The 20,530-nt window shown below is 41.1% G+C and overlaps 1 protein-coding gene across 2 annotated transcripts in view; it reads right to left on the bottom strand.

The window, feature by feature from the left end:
- Cbfa2t2 (CBFA2/RUNX1 partner transcriptional co-repressor 2) overlaps positions 1 to 20,530 on the bottom strand; it is a 97,706-nt gene that overhangs the window by 7,748 nt on the left and 69,428 nt on the right. Inside the window, exons 5-10 of one of the 2 annotated variants that reach the window (XM_075962622.1) lie at positions 15,579 to 15,760; positions 14,235 to 14,488; positions 10,903 to 10,988; positions 8,329 to 8,524; positions 3,689 to 3,757; positions 848 to 1,038 (exon numbers count right to left, since the gene is read on the bottom strand). In XM_075962622.1, coding sequence (XP_075818737.1) covers positions 848 to 1,038; positions 3,689 to 3,757; positions 8,329 to 8,524; positions 10,903 to 10,988; positions 14,235 to 14,488; positions 15,579 to 15,760 — 978 coding nt within the window. The remainder of the gene's footprint in view (positions 1 to 847; positions 1,039 to 3,688; positions 3,758 to 8,328; positions 8,525 to 10,902; positions 10,989 to 14,234; positions 14,489 to 15,578; positions 15,761 to 20,530) is intronic. The other variant, XM_075962623.1, reaches the window with a different exon arrangement.

The raw sequence follows: 20,530 nt of genomic DNA, 5'->3' as shown, positions 1-20,530 counted from the left end.
CTCAAAAAAAATAATTACACAGAGAAATTTCATTGATTTCAAATACACTAGTGCTAGGGCTGAATGCATGCATCTCCTCTAGAGCCTGAGGCAGGTGGACGCTGACTTCAAAGGCAGTTTTATAAACTCAGCATGACCATGTCTCAAAATAAAAACAATAAAAAGACTGGGATGCAATTAAGAGGTAGCACATTTGCCAAATAAAGGCCATAAATGTAATACCTAGTACGGGGGGATAGGCGGCAGGCAGGGGTATGACTGAACTGTCACAATGTTTCTGCCTTTCCATCTTTTTTTCTTCTTTGTGACCTGTTTTCCCCTATGTGTACCAGGCTCACTTGAACTCTTAAACTCTCTGGCCTCAGCCTCCCAAATGCTAGGATTACAGGTGTGTAACATCATGCCCAGTTGCAATTTTTCATTGTATTGAAGCATCACTGAGTCTTGGGCCCTGGATAGGGCATTGGACGGGCTATCTTATCTGCCACTCCTGCAAATTGAGAATCAACATCTCCATAATTAGATTACTGTGAGGTTTAAAAAGAGGTGCACACACATAGTTAGGTTTCACTGCACACAGTGAAACCACTACAGCTGTAACTGGGACAAACTCCGCCTTCATGGAAGCTAAAGCAATATACTGTGTGTATGTGATAGACTATAATGAATCTAAAAGAATTATTATTTTGGTTTATCTTAAAGCAAGGAAAAAGTCTCCTGGTATCGGCTTAAAAAAAAAAAATCCCATCATCTAGTGAACTCTTCCTCCCCAGCACCTCAGTGGCAAGCAGTGGGCTTGCTCCCCTTCAGCCACCCAGCCCAGCCTATAGCCCAGCATAGCTCTGACCTCTGTGGATTCTTCTTGCTCATTGATGACCAGGAAAGCATCTTCTGCAGCCTGCCTTTTGACATCCGCTATGGTTTGCTCCATTCGAGCTCTCTCAGTTGCAATCACTTCAAAGGCTTTTTGCTCCGCCTCAGCTACAGCCTTTTGTACTTCTGTCATGGCCTGAATTTTCACCTTATTCACAGCTTCTTCTGGAAGAAAGCAACAGTAAAATCAACTGGCAGAGAGATCTTTTCCCTCCCAATCCACAACACTGGATGTAAGGGGGTTAAAGGAGGTAGGGTTTAATAAATTCTCACTATATATAGCCTAGGCTAGTCTCAAGCTTGTGGCAATCCTCCTGCTTCTGCTTCCCAAGCAGTGAGATTACAGGCACGTGCCAACACGCTCAGCTAAGCACAGTATTTCTAAGGAAAACAGTGAAAATAGGATGTGCAGGAGTGAATATGAACACACATTTATATTCTATTCTTACACAGCCTCACCTAGTGAAGCGACTGTTAGGTATACACATCAAAGTGGATGCTGTGTTAGGCTGGGAACACACAAGTATGTAAACACCATTCCTTTTCCTGTACCCCAGTGGCTGAGGTGCCATCTCATATGTCAAAATTAGAGACTAGTCTTTCAAGAGACAAGAGAGGATCAAAATATGTTTTGTTTTGAATATTGTATTTTCTAAGAGAATGTGAACTTCTGGAGTTCTATACAAGATAGATGTATATCTTGCATCTTATATATGTATGTATCTTATGGAGGTAAGAAAGCAACTGGGAAGCTGCTATGGCTCAGCTGAGACAAGAGGCTCTGAATTTGGAAAAGGCACCTAGGAGGTGAGGATCAGCGAGGTCTGGGCATGTGGTAAAGGACATCAGCAGCTTTGTGCAGTGATATGGGCATACAAAAAGAGCAGGCACGTGCCTAGAGCATCCAGGTAAAAATGGAGGGGACATTTGGAGAAACAAGATTCCTCCCTCCTCTGACCCACCTTGCTTGATTTCCTTAAGTGAAGACACTACTACATGGGACTTAGCCAAAAGAGATTATGAATGCGAAATCTCTTTTAGGAGTCCACAGGAAATAAAACCCAGGCACTAAGGGGATCCCTAACAGCTGGGCTCTTTCATAAAGCATGGGCTCAAAGGAGCATTAAACTGTTCTGCTGCTACAACTTCCTATAAAACTGACCCAGCCTTAATGTCCTCATGCAGAGGTCAAGGACTCCAGATTTCCCTATCTTAGATCACTGCACTGCCTGGGCTATATAGAGAAACCCTGTTTTGAAAAACTAAACTCAGGTTGGAGAGATGGCTCAGTGGTTAAGAGCACTGTCTGATCTTCCAGAGGTCCTGGGTTCAATTCCCAGCACCCATATGGTGGCTCACAACCATCTGTAATGAGACCTGGTGCCCTCTTCTGCCCTGCAGGCACACATGCAGGCAGAACACTGTATATATAATAAATAAAATCTGACAGAAATAAAGAACCCAAACCCAATTGTAGTTTGAACTAGATTGTCTAAGGTCACAGGGAATACTGTAGCAAAATGAGGCCTAGCTGGCCCAAAAGCAATTTAGGCACTTAGCAGTTAACAAAGGTACCTCTCAAGTAGCCAGAGTCATTAAGAAATCTTTATCTTAGTGTGAATTTTTACTAATCTACCTAATTTTTTAATCAATATAAAATACATTTTTCTCATCAGGCAGTGGTGGCACGTGTGTTTAATCCCAGCACTTGAGAGGCAGAAGCAGGCAGATCTCTCTAAGCTAGCCTGGTCTACAGAGTCAGTTCCAGGACAGCCAGTGCTATACAGTGAAACACTGCCCTGAAAAACCAAAACCAAAACAAAAAAGATTTACTTTTCTCATTCTAAAAGTAATTTCAAACTGTTTTACATGGTAAAAATAACTAATAAATAAACATGCCTATAATTGTAGCTACTCTGGAATTAAGGAAGGACGATGCTGACTTCAAGGCCAGCATCAACTGGTATAAATTGGGATACAACCTGCCAACTACACTCAAGAACCTGCATGTACTCACTCTTGGGTAACTATGTGCTGCTAGTGTACCTGACAGATAGTAAACGCACACTTAGCCACAGAGCTGACTTTTTTTTAGCTCTAAAATAGTCTTGGGTAAACTAAAAGCAGGAAAAGGAGCTGGAAAGATGGCTGAGTGATTATGAGCCCTCACTATTCTTGCAGAGATCTCTGGAGATGCTCAGTGAATAAAGTGCCTACCATGTAAGTGCAAGACATGAGTTTTGATCTGCAGAACCCACAGAGAGTCTGGTGTAAAAGCATGCATCCAACAATCCCAGTATTCCCACAGGGAGATGGTCAGTTAGCCTGGTGTTCAGAGCAGGAAACGAGACAGGTTCAAAACAAGGTAGATCAAAGATTAATATTAAAATTGCCTTCTGGCTTCCACACTGTGCTACCACAAACACAAGAAAACTTAAAAAGAAAAAGAGAACTCAGTAAATGTGGTGGCAATGTGAATATAGTATGATACTAGCAAAGAAACTAAGCAGAAAATAAATTCAACTTCTGTCAAAATGGAGAAATAACTAGGTACTTCCTGCTTCAATGGCAGCCAGTAGAAAGCCATGAAAAGGCCTAGAGGGTCCATTCCAAACCCCTGGCCTGCCAAGGATCAGGCAGCCAGTTCAGTCCAGGAAACGTACAGATCAGCCAGAAGGAGGCTAGGAGAAGCCACAATTCAATAAAAAAAGACACTATGGACAAATAAAGGCTGTGCAAACTTTCCTTAGTATATGAGTTTTTGGCTTGCATAAACTAGTGAGTACAGACAGCCTACCAACAGACAGATACACACCTGTTTTCTTCCAAAACTCCACAGGCACATATCCTGTTCCTGGCCTACTGGTGAATTCCCGCTGAGAATCTATACAAGAGAGATAAAGAGCAAGGAGTCAGAAGCTGTCTTTAGTCGTATTCAAAACCCAAATTCTCATATATGCTAGGCAAATGCTCTAATAATAATCCCTAACCCTGACACAAAATTTCTTTTTATCAGACTTCTCATTACCACCTAGATCCAAACATCTATGCTTCGTTCATGGCAAGTGCTTCACCAATGGGTCACACAAAACTTGGGACATCAAATAAATAAATTCATTGTGCCTTGACTAAGAATCAAGCCCCAGGCTCCCTTTTGTTACTTTTAGTCAAAATGTCCCTATGTAAATCAGGCTATCCTTGAATTTTGTAGCTCAGGCAAGCCTTGAATTCATTCTCTTTCTTCTCAAGTAGCTGGGATTATGGGCCTGTGCCAAGAAGTTCAGACCGAAAATGACAAAACAAAGAACTGGGGGAACTCTCTTTAAATATGAACACAGAAATATTCGTAAGACAACACTAATTTGTTACTAAGTGTTGCTATGAGAAATTAAACAAGGAGAAAGTACTTCTACAATTTTATCTTTCTGTATTATAATCTGGGCTTTGCTGGGGTGGGAGACGTTTCAGTATGTCACAACTCTGGAGGTCCTCAAACATAAACTCCTCCTGCCTCAGCTTCTAGAGAGCTGTTGCATATGGCCTTCACACAGTCCAGTTACTTGTAAAATAGCACTTAACTAGGCACGCTTTTAATCCCAGCATGAAGGAGGGAGAGGAAGGCGGATCAATTTGAGCTTGAAGCCAGCCAGGGTTACATAACAAATTCCAGACTAACTAGAGCTACAGGGTGAAACATGTCTCAAAACCAAAACAAACAAAAATAGCACTTAAAAAAAAAAATATCGCCTAGTCTACATAGCGAGTTCTAAGTCGACCAAAGCTATACAAGGAGGCTCTGTCATAAAAGGTGCTGAACAGATGGCTCAGGGGTAACCGCCTGCCATGCAAGCTTGATAAACAAGTTACATCACTGGAGCCCCAAAATTTTGAGAAAATCAGCTCTCAAAAATTGTCCTTTGACCTCCACAGGTACACTATGGCACTTGTGCCTACATATACACCAGATAGGCATTTAAGCATGCACCCATATGATTTTTAAAATAATGAAAAACAAATTTTTTTTTCAGACAAGGTCTATGTAACCCTGAATATCCTAGAACTCTCTAATAGGCTGTTCTCTGATGCCTCTAAAATTTTGCAATTAAAGTTGTGCACCATGTTAGTAAGAGACTTTCTTAAAGAAAACAATGCCCATCATACTCCAATATAACAGTTTAGTCCACATTGTGAATTCTGCTTTCCTTCTAAAACTGACACACAGTGAAAAAATAAACAAACCCTATTTATCTAGAAACACATTATTTAGTGTGTTTAATACTGTAGGACAGAAATGCCCATTCCTTCATTTAGGAGAGGCATTGCCACTCATTACCTATCCTGCCCTTTTTCTTTTTCTTTAAAAGCTGTGTATTTAGCCTGGTGGTGGCTCACACCTTTAATCCTAGTGGTCAGGAGGCAGAGGCAGGAGGATCTCTGTAAATTCGAGGTCAGCCTATCCTACACAGTGTGTTCCAGGACAACCAGGGCTACATAAAAAACCCTGTCTAAAAAACCCAAACCAACCAAACAAAGATTTATAATTGACTTTTACTATGTATACGTTGTAGAATACTCCTTTATGACATGTGAAGATGTATGTGTCACTGTGACTGGTCTAGTAAGAAGCTAGGCGGCCAGTAGCTAGGGAGGAGGTATAGTATGGTCTTTTGGACAGAGAAGAGTGCTGGGAAAAAGAAAGATGGAGTTGCCAGCAAGATGGAGTGGGAGCAAGACATGAGAGAGGACAGGTAAAAGCCACAAGTCATGTGGCAATACAAAGATGAATAAAAATGGGTTAAGTTGTAAGAGCTAGTGAGAAAAGGCTAAGTAACAGGTCAAACTTTTATAATTAATAATAAGTCTCCATTTCATTATTGGGGAGACAACTGTCCCAACGAAAAATTCCGACTACATGTCTTTGAGTGTGAATCTGTATGAGTGCAGGTGTTTGCTTAAGTGAGATTCCCTGAGGCTGAAGGTACAAGTGGTTGTGAGCCACCTAAAGTCCCGTCCTCTGGAAGAGCATTTAGTGTTCTTAACTGTTGAGCCATGTCTCTAGCCCCTACTGTACCACTTTTTTCTCTTCTCTCACTCCCCTTCTTTTCAGACAGGGTTTCATGAAGCTCAGGCTAGGAATTAACTTCTGAAATTCTTGTCTCAACTTAACAAATGTTGCAATCACAGGTGACAAATGTTGCAATCACAGGTGTACTCTAAAACCATACCCAGTTTTTGTGGTGCTAGGGACAAAACCCAGGGCTTAGTGCATGTTAAGTAAACACCAGGTCAACTAACTAAGCTGTAGCCCAGACAAATGATACAACTGAAGTCACACAGGTTGGCAATGTTCTCAGAATCTAAATAGGAGACACCAGGATCCAGGAAGTACTAAATCTAGAGTGACTAGAATTTACCAAATTGTCTTCATTTTGAAAGGGAGGTGCTAGTGATGACTTGGATAGGTCATAAAAATAGTAAGGACTGTTCCAGGCACAGTAAACAATATGGTCATTTCAGGTAGACCCTCAAGTCAGGACAGTCTGTACAGAGCAGTGACAGCACACAGTGGTGTTCTAGCCTGCACTCTGTCCCCTCGGCTGCACACATGTATCTCAAGGGAGAAACGTACATGACTGTGGGTGTCCATCTTTAGCCAGGATCTCTAAATTGCTGCAGGGAATATTTGCTACGGGCTCAGATTTGTAAGGATGACCCAAGATTTCGCCTCATTTGTTTTTTGAAGTTTTAAATCAAAGGTGTGTGCACACGTGTAAGTTGTTTGTTTCTTGATACACCAAATATCCCATATAAAATATAAGTTGTTTGTTTCTTGATATACCAGATATCCCATATAAAATGGTGCTGATTGATGGCTGGCTCAAGAGCCATGCCTGTCAAAGAAGAGAGAAAGTGGCAGTCCTTAGCTATTTAGGATAGGACACACATTATTAATGCTGGCAACTCCTCAAATTTTCTTCCAGTCCTTTGAGACTAACGGCTGTCTTCTACGGAAAATGCTAGCACTGTCATAAGAAGAAATTCATTCTCTTTGATGAACATTTGGGAACTTTAGGTGGGTGGGTGGAGAAAGAGTGTGATCACAGATGGCCTGTCATTCATCTGTGCCTTTGGATAGGGCACCTTTTCAGAGTCTGGGGGAAAGTGATGGAACATTTTGGGGGATAACTAACTCAAGCTTCCTGGATGTACCCTCGGGAAGAGTTACTCATCTCTCCTGCATTAAGATGAACAACCCAGCTTTGCTTGAGCTAATCTTTGGAAGGCAGCCACCAGGAAGTGGAGGGTAATTGAGGAAAGAAAGAGAAGTGGGGTGAATAGCATCAAGAAGGAATATGCTGAGTGCAACCATCAAAGTACCTAGTCGTGATGTGACATAAGTAACTGGTACTCTTTTCTTTCTCCCTCGCTGATCTCTTGTACTGCTGAGCTGAACCCAGGTCACTGCTCAGACTAGGCAAATGCTCATCATTAAGTTATATTCCAGTCAAAGTTTAGATGTCACCCAAGTTTCTGGCTAATAACTCCTTCTCCATTGGAGGCCACAGAATCCTGAATTTCTCTTCTTGCTCTTACCTTACCCTCTAGCAAACCTTTCTACATTGGGACTGGACATAACAAATCATAGGAGTGGCTGGTGCAGTTGTTCATGATGTAGTCTCAGGAAAGGCAGGGCTTAAAAGCAAGTTTGGGGTCAGCCTACTACAAAATGAGAACATATCTTAAAAACCAAACAAAGTAACAAAAGCAAACCTAACAATAACAAAACTGAGAGCTGGGCAGTAGTGGCACAGGTCTTTAATCCCAGCACTCGGGAGGCAGATGCAGGCGGATCTGTGAATTTGAGGCCAGCCTAGTCTACAGAGTGAGTTCCAGGATAGGTTCCAAAACTACGCATGAGAAACCCTGTCTTGAAAAACCAAAACAAACAAACAAAATTAAAAAAGCAATGGGGGGGACGTTGGCAAGATAGCTTGTTAACCTTGCTACCAAGCCTGAAGTACTAAATTCAATCCCTAGAACCAATATGGTGTGGTAGGAGGAAATAACCAACACTCCACAAACATGGCACACAAACACACACATACACAACTAAATAAACACAGTTAGGCATGGTGACACACACCTTTAATCCCAGCACTTGGGAAGTTGAAGCAAGAGAACTGCGTCCACCTAAGGTACATACTAAGGTGCTGGGGAACCTCCTTGAAGTCTGAGCTAATAAGCCAACCAGTTTATAATTAATGCAGGCTTCTGTGTTTTTATTTTGAACTAAATGGCTGCAGGGCTGGGCAGGACAAAAACCTGTCAACAGTAAGATTCTCAAAAACAAACCAAACAAATGCTACAGAACAAACAAACCAATGAGCTCAGATTTGACGTTTTAAGTGCAGTGAAAGGTGCTGCTCTTTCCAGGCTCCTGCTCTCGGTCCTTACCGCTGCTGAGAGAATCTGTGCTCCCGGGGCTGTGCTGTCTGGAGACCAGGTCAGTCCCAGTTTTCCTCATCTCTGTGTTCTCATTAAATCGCCTTTTCCAATAGTTGAGTTCTTCACGATCAGATTCCTGACAACGCCTCAGAACTGCCATAGAGCGCCTTGTCTTCTCTACCATTTCCATAATGCAATTCAGGGCCTGAGCCAGACAGAAAGTGAGGCATAGATGATAAACTTTAACAAGGAACAGTGAAAATCAAGGATGGACAAACAACTCACAGATTTCAAACCTTAGGAATAAAGTTTACATTGGAAAGTCAATTCTTATACCTTATTGGTTTTTTGGGTTTTTTTTTACATTTTTTTCTTTTTATACCTTGGTTTTTTTTTTTAATAATTTATTTTACGCATAGGAGTGTATGCGCTTATGTGTTGCCCTCAGAGATCAGGGAGGGAATATGGAACTAGAGTTACTGATGGTTGTAAGCTGCCATGGGGATGCTGAGCAGCAGATCTGGGTCCTCTGCAAGGGCAGCGAGTGCTCTTAACCACTGAATCATCTCTATGTCCCTCTTACACCTTGTTATTCTCTATACACAGCTATCTTTTCCTGCCCATGGAGGTATTGGTTCTAGAACCCTCCAGGAACACTAGAAGTGCTCTAATTCCCTCATAAATAACGTGTGGCATTTGAATACAACCTGTGCACATCTACCCACATACTTATGTTACTTCTAAATTATAGTACCCAATGATTAAAAAGGGGGGGTCTTTATACAGGTCAGCAAGATGATAGCTCAGAAGGTAAGGGATACTTGCTGCCCTTGGAACTCACAGGATGGAAGGAGAGAACTGACTCCTGAAGGTAGTCCTCTGACCATCTCATATCATGACAATTTTTTTTTAAAGAAGCCCAGGTTTAATGGATGTCAGCACTCCCACCCCAGGTGGGGGGGAACAGAGAGGGAAAAGGGGAGACCACTTGTTCGTTCTCTGGGGGGGTGGCAGTTTAAATAGCCAATGGGAGTGGTCTTGAACAATTTTTTATTTAAAAAAAAAAAACTGCTGATCTGTAAGCTAATAGCTCAGTGAGTAAAGGAACTTTTCACCAAGCCTGAGTTCCTGGTATTATCAGACAAATCTAGATGTTTCATAAAATTCCAATCTGGGGCTGTCTCTGTGACAGACACATGCATATACACGAATGCAATACTCCCTAGGTAAGGAACCAGGGTCAGATGATTGACAATGATGCTGATGGTGATAGTAACAATAATAATCATACATATCTTAGATAAGCCACAATGTGCAATTTTAAAGAAGACACTGACTATTTTCAGGGAGAGCGGATGCTCTCCTCTGATGGGAAAGAGAACGTGAGTACATATCAGCATGTTAATTCTAATTTGGATATATATTACAAATAATTATACAATTTTTTAAGGAGACAGATTACATACTTTTAGTGTGTGAGTGGATTTGTGTGTCTTCACGTGCACATTCCATGGCCCATGAGTGAGGTCAGAGGACAACTTGTGAGAGTTGGTTCTTCCCCTCCACCATATGGGTCTTGGGAATCAAACTCAAGTTTGACATAAGCACCTTTGCCTACAGAGGCATCTCACTGAACCTTATTTTTATTTTTTTAAATATTTATTTATTTATTATGGATATAATATTCTGTCTGTGTGTCTGCCTGTAGGCCAGAAGAGGGCACCAGACCTCATTACAGATGGTTGTTAGCCACCAAGTGGTTGCTGGGAATCAAACTCAGGACCTTTGGAAGAACAGGCAATGCTCTTAACCTCTGAGCCATCTCTCCAGCCCTGAACCTTATTTTTAAAGGAGAAAAAAAAAATCAAAGCTAAAAGAGGTATGAAGCTCAAAAAGGCAGTAAGTAGCAAAGCTGGAACCTTTGCTTAACTATCTATTACATGATTACTTGCGATAGGAACTGGAGAGGTCAGCCTAACACAAAGATTTGAGAATGACTCTGCAGCCCTTCACTGGGCAAGTGGTTAAAAGTCATGTCCACTTTAAACATGCATGAACTACTGGTAGCATTAAAAATGAAAAGAGCTGGGGGCTGGAGAGATGGCTCAGTGGTTAAGAGCATTGCCTGCTCTTCCAAAGATCCTGAGTTCAATTCCCGGCAACCACATGGTGGCTCACAACCATCTGTAATGAGGTCTGGTGCCCTCTTCTGGCCTGCACACATATACACAGAATATTGTATACATAATAAATAAATATTTTTTAAAAAAAATGAAAAGAGATGGACGCAGTGGTGCATGCCCAAATAGGAAAGTGAAAAACAAAAGTGGGCGGGCAAAATGGTAAGGCATGTAACGGTAAAGGGTGTTTGCTGCCAAGTCAGAAGACCAAATAGCTGTCCTCTGACTCTCCATACTCAAGTCTTAGCATGTACACAAAGTGCACTCATGACAGCGTTCATGCACACACCAATCCATACCAAATCCACAAACAAACAGATTAAAAAGGAGCAAAACAAACTATAAAGATTTAAAAGCAATATGGTCTGAGGAAAACAAAGAAAGCACGCTGAGAGATTCTTACATGGTCAAGATGTTTCCACTCATCAGCCCATTCCCTCTCTGTCAGACGGTGGTCCACCAGCTCATCTTGGTAGCCTCCATTCAGACCTATCAGAAAAAAGAGATTACATTTAAAGAATACAGAGCAACTGAATAATATCAAGGGTACAAACAGTTGTGTCAACTTGGAGCACACTACTAAGAGTAAGTTAACATATCTGGTGTGAGACCCACAAAATGACACAAGCATTAATGCTAGCCAATAAAGAGTTAGTATTCAGATCAAATGACAACAGGGACTGGAAGTACAGCTCAGTGACAGACTGTTTAACTAGCATACAGTAGGCCCAGGGTTCCATTCCCAGCATTTTTGGGGTGTTGACTCCCAAACTCTTCAATTGTAAAGACAAATACCCCAGAAGAAAAACAATCACAAGACACAACAGGTTATATCAGAAAAGGAAGTACAGATAGATTTTATAAACATCTTCTAAGGTCAACAAATAAACAAGCCCTATTTATCTAGAAACACATTATTTAGTGTGTTTAATACTGTAGGACAGAAATGCCCATTCCTTCATTTAGGAGAGGCATTGCCACTCATTACCTATCCTGCCATTTTTCTTTTTCTTTAAAAGCTGTGTATTTAGCCTGGTAGTGGCTCACACCTTTAATCCTAGTAGTAAGAAGGCAGAGGCAGGAGGATCTCTGTAAGTTCGAGGTTAGCCTGTCCTACACAGGAAGCTACGTTATTAGGGGCTGTGTCCTTTTCCATTGTTCACATAAGCATTTATTCATAATCAACTTTCTGGGAAATAAAGTATCAGAAATAGTCTGTTGAGTTGGATATCTATGGTGGCTTGAATCAGAATGGGCCCTGTAGGCTTCCATAGCTGAATGCTTAGTGACCAGAAAGGCACTACTTGAAAGGATTAAAAGGTATGTTACTAGGGGTGGGCTTTGAGGTTTCAAAAGTCCAAGGCAGGCCCAATGGTTCTCCCATCCTCTAGAGCCTTCAGATCCCGATCCAGACCTCTCCAGCACCATGCTTGCACCATGCTGCATGCTGCCATGCTGATAATGGACTAAACCTCTGAAACTATAAGCCAGTCCCAATTAAATACTTTGTTTTATAAGAGTTGCTGTGGTCATGGCCTCTTGACAGCAACAGAACACTGACTAAGTCAGTCAGTTAAAGCACACATCTTTAACTCCATTACATGCAAAGTATGGAGAAAGACAATTGGAGTTTGCTCTTCCACTAAGAATTGCTATCTTCTAATGCCTAAGCACTTGTACATTTTATTGTAAATACGTTTTTATATATTGTATAGAACATATATCCTAAAATTACAGCTCTACGGTAGGCTATAGTGTCCACAGAGTTCATTCTAGGAGAGAAAAGGGGAGTGGACCAGTATTAAGAGGGCAGACAAGGAAAGGTCAAAGGAAAACAAAGGAATTTTTTTTGGTGAACCTGGTGGATTCGTCATGGTAGGGGAGCAACAATTTCAAATTACACTTCCAGATGTAAATATACAGTTTTTCCTAAATTAGTAAAAATCTAACAAAATACAGTTATATCTAGAGTCTTAGGGTTTTTATAGCTGTGAAGAAATACCATGACCACAGCAACTCTATAAGAAATTATTTGATTAGGGTGGCTCACTTACAATCTCAAAAGTTCACTCCATTATCATCATGGTAAGAAGCATGGCTGCATGCATGGAAGTCAACTGACAGTCATGTTAAGGAAATCTTGAGCAAAAGAGATCTCAATGTCCACCCCCACCATGACACACTTCCTACAACAAGGCCACACTTCCTAATAGTGCCACTCCCTTTGGGGGTCATTTTCTTTCAGACCCCACATCTAGCTTTTACCACTCTTCTCTCCCAAATGGGCACTGCGTATGAAGAGAAACAAAAAGTCAATAGCAAGCCTAGTTCTTAAAACAAATCTGATATTAATATTGTTTGTGTCTGTGTATGCTCACAATGATGATGACGGCGCATGGAGAACAGAGAACAACTTTCTGGAGTTAATTCTCTCCAGGAATCAGACTCAGGGCCAGGCTTACATGGCAAGTGCTTTATTCACTGAGCCTGCTTGCTGACCCCCATGTCTAGTTTTTTAACAGTTAAACAAAGAGGCATGGGAGAGTAAGAATTGGATACCAACAAAGACAACTTCAACATCAGGCAGTTTAAGAGCTGAATCTTGTCAAAGTCACTAGCTATGTTACACTGGCCACAGTTGCTTTGATCTTCTCTGTATGAAGAAATCAATGACTGCCTAGATCTTCTGGAATCAAATAATGTTACAGTAGCTTAGACTCCATAAACGCACGGAGCCAATGCTCTCATGGCCTTCACCATTCAGTAATAACTGCGTGAAGCATGAGGCCCTTGTGAGAAGATGCCAGTCAGCCTAGGCTAGAGTGGGAATGAGTCAATGTGGTCTCCACAAGGTATCCCTAACAAATGGAATGCAAGAGAAACTCTACAAGATGGCAGCTTTTTTTCCCCCTGCCCAATAGATGCTGAGGAGTTAAACTCCAAAGATTCATCTATAAAAGAGAACGTGACAAAAAAACTCTTTTCAAAACTGATTTCAAATTAGGACTCGGCTTTTTTTTTTAATTTAAGATTGTATTTGTTTATTGTAAGTACAGTTTTCTACCTGCATGTATACCTACAGGCAATAAAGAGGGCACCAGATCTCATTACAGATGGTTGTGAGCCATCATGTGGTTCTGAGAATTGAACCCAGGACCTTTGGAAGAGCAGTCAATGCTCTTAACCTCTGAGCCATCTCTCCAGCCCAGGACTTGACTTTTTAAATGGGAATGTTCATTCCTAAATTTAATAGTTACATAGGCCTGTGCTTCAGGCATTTCAAACCTTTAAAAAAAAAAGAGAGAGAGAGAGATGACAATGTTATCTTCATTCATTTCAGAAGCTGTTGCTCTCAGGCTCCATCAGATTCTACATGCAGAGTCAAAGCAGCTCTGACTGGCCTGAGATTCATGTAAATCAAGCTAGCCTCAAACTTGGGGTGACTCTAACACTACAGACAGATGTCACCATGCCCAGCCCTCTATTTTTTTGTCTATAGCACAGGTTAGCCTCAAACTCCTTATGTAGATGAGAATGGCCCTGAGCTGATCATCCTACCTCAGTCTCCATAGTATTGCAATTACAGACATGTGCCACTATGTCCAGCTGCACAACATCATCTTATCAACAGAAAAAAGGGCAATGATGATATTATTTGGCTTTATCACTGAATAGGAAAACAATCCATGGATTTCCTCCAGATTAAAGCATTGCCATGCTGCTGAGGTCACTTACTAAGATTGTGGTGCCTCTCACGAACTTCTCGGTGTTCTAGCATCTTGTTGGGTTCCCGATACAGGTGAGAAGTTGCAATATCTTCTAAAGTATAGTGCTGAAGAGGTGGTGGAGTAGGATGGAACTGGCCCCCGGGATTCATGAGGGGCACAGTGAGGGCAGGGCTGTGCCGGGGAGCAGGGCTGATAGTACACACTCTCTTGGCAGGTGGTTCAGGAGGAACTGTATCTCTTTCAAAACTATTCTCTTCCCTCCTGTAGAGGAATCAGAAGTGCTTATAGGAGCCTGTCAAGAAGAGCTCATGGTAACATCACTACCAAGTCTCAGGACAGATGCTTCTTCCCAGCAACACACCTGTTATAAAATCCAACCTTTAGATACTATGCACTTTCCAAAGCAGGAAGACTGTAAGGAATAGTTACTTATTTTTGGTGCTGTATACTGCTAAGCACATGCTTAATACTGCTACACTCCCAACCTACCAGCCCTTATCTCAGTATGTTACCCAGGCTGGCCTTAGCCAAATTCTAGAGACCTGACTTTATTGTCTCTGCAGTAGCTGTGACTTCTGCTGTGTGTTCCCATACCCAGTTCAGGAACCATTTAACAAGAGGCATGAACTGAACTGTCTTCAGGGGCCAGACACAATGTGTAAATGATTGTTTATTCCAGTGTGAAGAAGAGAGGCTCAATAAGCAGAACTATAATTATGACACAGGACAGAAGAAACCAAACAGGACTAGGTTTGATGAAGTTTATAAATGCTGAAAGTCAAATCTGACATTCTAGAGGTGAGTTGCTGGGAAGAAAATGTCTTAGTAACTTCGTAGGGGTTTCCACTACTCAAATTCAACTGTAGTAAGCTTTCTATTGTTCATAATACTGCTTCCACCAACAACCCATGCACTATTGTGGCACTATTACTATATTATCCATAATTACGACCTGAGGCCAGTCATTGGCTTAAGGAACTGAACAATCCTAAGAGCTGAGGCTTCATTTAACCTGTGGAGTTGGCTATATCTTGAGATAGAGAACAACAGTAAAGGACAGGCTAACACCTGCTGTAGTTCTGGCTGCTTACCAGATATGAGGGCCCCACATATTTATTAAAAAAAAAAACAAAAACAAAACATTATTTTTGCTGGTGGCTGAATGAAAAAGAGTGAGGGACTGAGGTTCCATTTCTGGAACAGTTAATCATCTGGAGAGTTGTTGGGTCAAAGGAATACTAATCTTGGAAATTCTATGACATTATCTGTCTACAAACCAGCATCCAAACCCTCTTTCTTTTAAAGCAAAGAATAACTCTAGAAAAACAGAACAGATCTCTTCTCTGCTCACCTTTCCGGACTGGGCCTCTTTCCATTTCCATGAACCTCCATAAGCAGTTCAGAAGAGTCAGCAGGAGATGCGATACTGGTGTTGAGCAGAAGGTGCTCGTGCTGGGCCAAGTACTGGGATGGGGTCTGCTTGGCAGCCCGGGCACAGTGCAGCAGTTCTCGCTGCAGCAGGGGCAGGTTGGCCTTGAAAAGAAAGAGGCAGTTTTCCCATCTGCTGAGCTCTACCTACCAAGATTAGCATCTCAATGAGCTTTCCCAGACCAAAAACCCCCTTGGATTTCTCCCTCTAACACTCGCTAGTAAAGTAACATCAAAATAGTACAGGGGCATTTTTATTTGAGTCACTGGTTGGTCTGTTTCTTCACTGAGGAAGATGTCAATCTTCTTAAAACGACTGTATCGTAGTTAACTTCTATGGCCTGATACAGAGTACAATAAAGGTTTGTCGAACACAGAATTTAAAAACATTCTCTCTCTCTCTCTCTCTCTCTCTCTCTCTCTCTCTCTCTCTCTCTCTCTCTCTCTCTCTCTCTCTCTCTCTCGTGTTTGTTTATGTGAATGCAGATGCCCTGGAGCTGGAGTTACAAGGGGTCGTGGGCCACTGCACTATAGGTGCTGTACATTAAACTGAGATCCTCCACAAGAGAAACAAGGACTCTAAGCACTAGGCTGTCCCTCTACCCCTAAAACAGACATTTTCAGCAAGGACTGTTCAGTCTGGGAAATAGGACTAGGGCCAAATGCAGACATGGCAAACACTCTATTACTAAACCACATCTCCAGCACCTAACATACATATTTTCTTGAAGACGAGCCAGTTAGAGAATTACCTACTGCCTAAAAAGGAGAATTACAAGCCCTGGTTTGTCTCTTCTGAATCACAACCCTTCTCTGATGGTGGCACTCAACTTTCTCTTAGGGCTCTCCAGAGAGATTTTGGAATCCTGAAAAGCAGGATTACTGTGGAAATACAGTTTGAAGAGGAATGCTGGGAATAAGATAATTTGGAAAAGGAAAATATGTTCTGCTATTTTTCCTTCTCATACTAAGAAAACTATTGGTAGATAAAAAACAAAATAGGTGAGGAGATGGTTCATCACTTAAGAGCACTGACTCTTCTTTCAGAGGACCCAGGTTCAATCCCCAGCACCCACATGGCAGTTCACAACTATCTGTCACTCCAATGTAACTCCAAGATCTGACAATGTAACACAGAAATACATGCAGGCAAAATGCCAATGCACATAAAAATAAATTATAAAAAACAAACAAAACCACAAGAATTCCCTATACTTTTAAACTTCAGAATCCTAATTCTCTCTATGTATATATATATATATATATATATAAATGTGTAAATTATATACATATATATGTGTATGTATATATATACAACATACACACACATATATAAAAGATTCCCCCCAAATTTAAACATAATTCACGGAGAGCCTATAATGAATGCCTTTACTTCAAGGGACAAATGAGCAAATGAGAAGTTTTAATACATGCAAGTAGTCACCCCTCACTGAGGGTTAATTTAGCAGGCACCATAATTAGTGGCTGTTTAAAGCAGAAATAAATTGACAAAAACGAAAATGCTAGCCAAAAAGCTGCCGTAACAACCTACCTCATGCTGTTTTCCAAATAACACAGTTAAGAATAGAGAATCTGACAATATGAAACACTTCTTAAGTCTGGTCTAGAATTTCAATCTTACAATTGTAAAAACTTAATTAAAAAAGAAAGCATATCAGATCTTTACATTTGTGACATGTGTCCTTTGGTAAATACAGAAAAACATAGATAATTATGTACAATTACCACAAATTTCATAAACTGTTTCTTGATTCTAAAGTCTCAGTAAATAACTGTCTAAAGATTCAGATATAAAGAAAAGACAAGCCTGGCAGTGGTGGTGCACGTCTTTAATCCCAGCTCTAGGAAGGCCGAGGCTGGCGGATCTATGTGAGATCGAGGCCAGCCTGGTCTATAGAGTGAGTTTCAGGACAACTAGGGCTATGCAGAGAAACTGTGTCTCAAAGAGACAGACAGACAGACAGGGTCCATGCAGCTTAGCTGCTCCATGGCTGGAGTGCTTTCAGCTACCGAGATTTTCATGCTGTCAAGAACTGTCAAATTCAGGCATGCACAGTCCAGACCAGAACCTCTTCCTGGCCGACCTGCTCTGGCTACAGTCCAAAATGGTTCTATGAACAGGTAATAGGCCTGGCAAGATATCCTACACCTCTAGTTTGAGCACTCAGGAGGCTGAAACTGGAGGACCACAAATTCCAGGCCAGTCTGGGCTATATAAAGAAGCTGAGTATCAATGAACAAAAACAAACTAATATCAGTATTTTGGAAAGGGATATATTATTTTGATGCTTTAACATTTTCTTGGGGTTGGATGGTTCAGTGGGTGAAGGCACTTGCTGCCGAGACTAATAATCTGAGTTTAATACTAGGGATCCATATGGTAGAAGCCAAGAACCAACTCCTGCAAATTATCCTTTGATCTCCATATATGTGCTGTGATAGCCCACCAATTCAAATTAAAAAAGAACATTTTCTTAGGAAATGAAAGTAAGTTAAAGGAGAGCAAAAGGGGCATTACTTGTTTGGCCAAAATAATAGCAGACTTTGTTACCTTTGTTAGCTAAGACACAGAATTCTAAGTATTTATCTCATACATGAAAATATAAAATCCAAAATATCTTAACTGAACATAATAAATTTGTAGTACAAATTTACTAATAAAAGTAACAGCATGTTTTTTCAGGGAGAAGGGGTATTATTTAGTTTATCTGGATTTCAAGTGGTATTCCTCACACTAAATCAACGGCAAATGTTCATCTGTGTAAAGCATTCTTAGTGTTAGAAAACCACATGGTGGGCTAGATTTGTTCAAACTAGTTGACAACAAAACTCTAATCTTTCCTTTTCATTTTCGCTGTGTAAAAAAGAATAACTGATGTAAGTAAAAATAACTGTTGTATTTGATATGAATTGTTTCTGGGAGAGTCACCTTAGAATGAGTTTTGTGTTTACATTTTCAGTAACTGATCTGTGGGGCTGGAGAGATGGCTCAGCAACTAGGGTATCTGCTGTTCTTACAGAAGATTGAGATTAGATTGCCAAAAATGTCTGAAACTCCAGCTCCACAAGATATAACACTTCTTCTGGTATATGTACAGAAAAGTACAACACACACACACACCCTTAAAATTATTTTAAAGAGTAATAATTGTGACCTATAAATGTTATCTATTTTGTTACCTATTCGGGAAAATAATCTTTATTGTTTTCAAGACAGGATTTCTTTGTGTAGACCTAGATGTCCTGGAACTAACTGCAGACCAGTTTGGCCTTGAACGCACAGAGATCCCCCTGCCTCTGCCTCCCGAGTGCTAAGATTAAAGGCATGTGCCACTACAGCCTGGATGGGAAAATAATCTTTATTGTTATTAGTTTTTTTTGGGGGGGGGACATCGGTATTTTACCTGCCTATATGTTTGTGTGAAGGTGTCGGATCCCCTGGAACAGGAGTTATAGACAGTTATAAGCTGCCATGTGGGTGCTGGGAATTGACGCTGGCTCTTAACCTCTGAGCCATCTCTCCAGCCCGTTATTAGTTTTAAATTAGCAATGCCACTCAGAGCTTTGTGCATGAGAGCGAAATTCCAAGTCCTGGTAGTACTTCTCTGTTCGTTTTTTGAGAAAGGACCTCTGTAGCCCAGGTTGAACTACAACCTGTGATCCTCCTGCCTCAAGCCACCCAAGTACTACGACTGTGTGTCACCATGCCACATAGGAAAACAATTATTTAACTAGAGAAAATAGTAACTTTATACAAAAGTCATGACAACCATGGGAAGAAAAGGCAGCAGTGGATGAAGCAATTGCACCTGTATCCTATGTACTATGCAGCGCTACCACTTACTGCAATTCTTTTAATTTTTTATTTTTTTTGGTGGTGATAATTATTTACACAGATATATTGTTTTTGGTTTTTTAGATGATCTTGCTGTGTAGCATTAGTTAGCTAGGAATTTGCTACATGGACAGGCTGGTCTTGAACTAGAGACAGTATTCTTGCCTCTGCCTCTTGGGATGCCAGGATTATAGGCATGCAGCACCATACACTAACCTATCTGCAATCCTTAACTAAAATTTATCAAATGACTTTAAGTTTGAAGGAGAGAAAGTTCCAGAAAAAAGCAAGCTGAGCTTCTTTGCAATCAATGCCCTTTAAACCATGAAGCTCTTGGGGCTGGAAAGATGGCTCACAATAAAGAGCACTGTTCTTGAAGAGGACTCAAGTTAAATTCCCAGCACCCAGCTGGTTGGAAACTAGCAGTAAAGCCGGGTCCAGGGGATCCAACAACTTCCTCTGGCCTTCAAAGGCACCAACAATCACATGTACATATACACATTAAAAATAAAAAGTAATACTCATTAAAAGTTGAGAAATTGTTCCTGATTAATACTGCATGCAATGTGTAACCGTGATTAACTACAGACCCAGGATCATGCTACGCACGTTCAACAAAAAACACAGTTCTTCACTAGGGAAGCAGATGCATAATGGTGCACACCTTTAATCCCAGCACCAGGGAAGCAGAGGCAGGTGGATCTCTGTGAGTTTGAGGCTAGCTAGTCTGATCTACAGAGTGAGTTCAAGGGTAGCCAAGGCTACACAGAAGAAACCCTGTCCCAAAAAACAAAACAGAACAACAACAAGTCTTTTAGAATGCATCTGCACGGCAGAAGCATTACTAATGGTGCCAAGTCTTCCGAACAAAAGCTCTTGTCTTCTAAGGGCATCAAGCGCAGATATCACTATAGAACCGGTGTTCTGGGCAGACAAGAATCTTGAATTTGTGTGTTTTGGTGCCATGCCACATTTATTCCTTATGCTCCTTATCAGTGACTACTTGTCTGTTCAGCCTT

The sequence above is a fragment of the Microtus pennsylvanicus genome, chromosome 2, assembly GCF_037038515.1.
Source record: "Microtus pennsylvanicus isolate mMicPen1 chromosome 2, mMicPen1.hap1, whole genome shotgun sequence".
Lineage (NCBI taxonomy): Eukaryota > Metazoa > Chordata > Mammalia > Rodentia > Cricetidae > Microtus > Microtus pennsylvanicus.
Note: the sequence above shows the minus strand (reverse complement) of the source record. Positions and strands in the feature narration are given on the sequence as shown.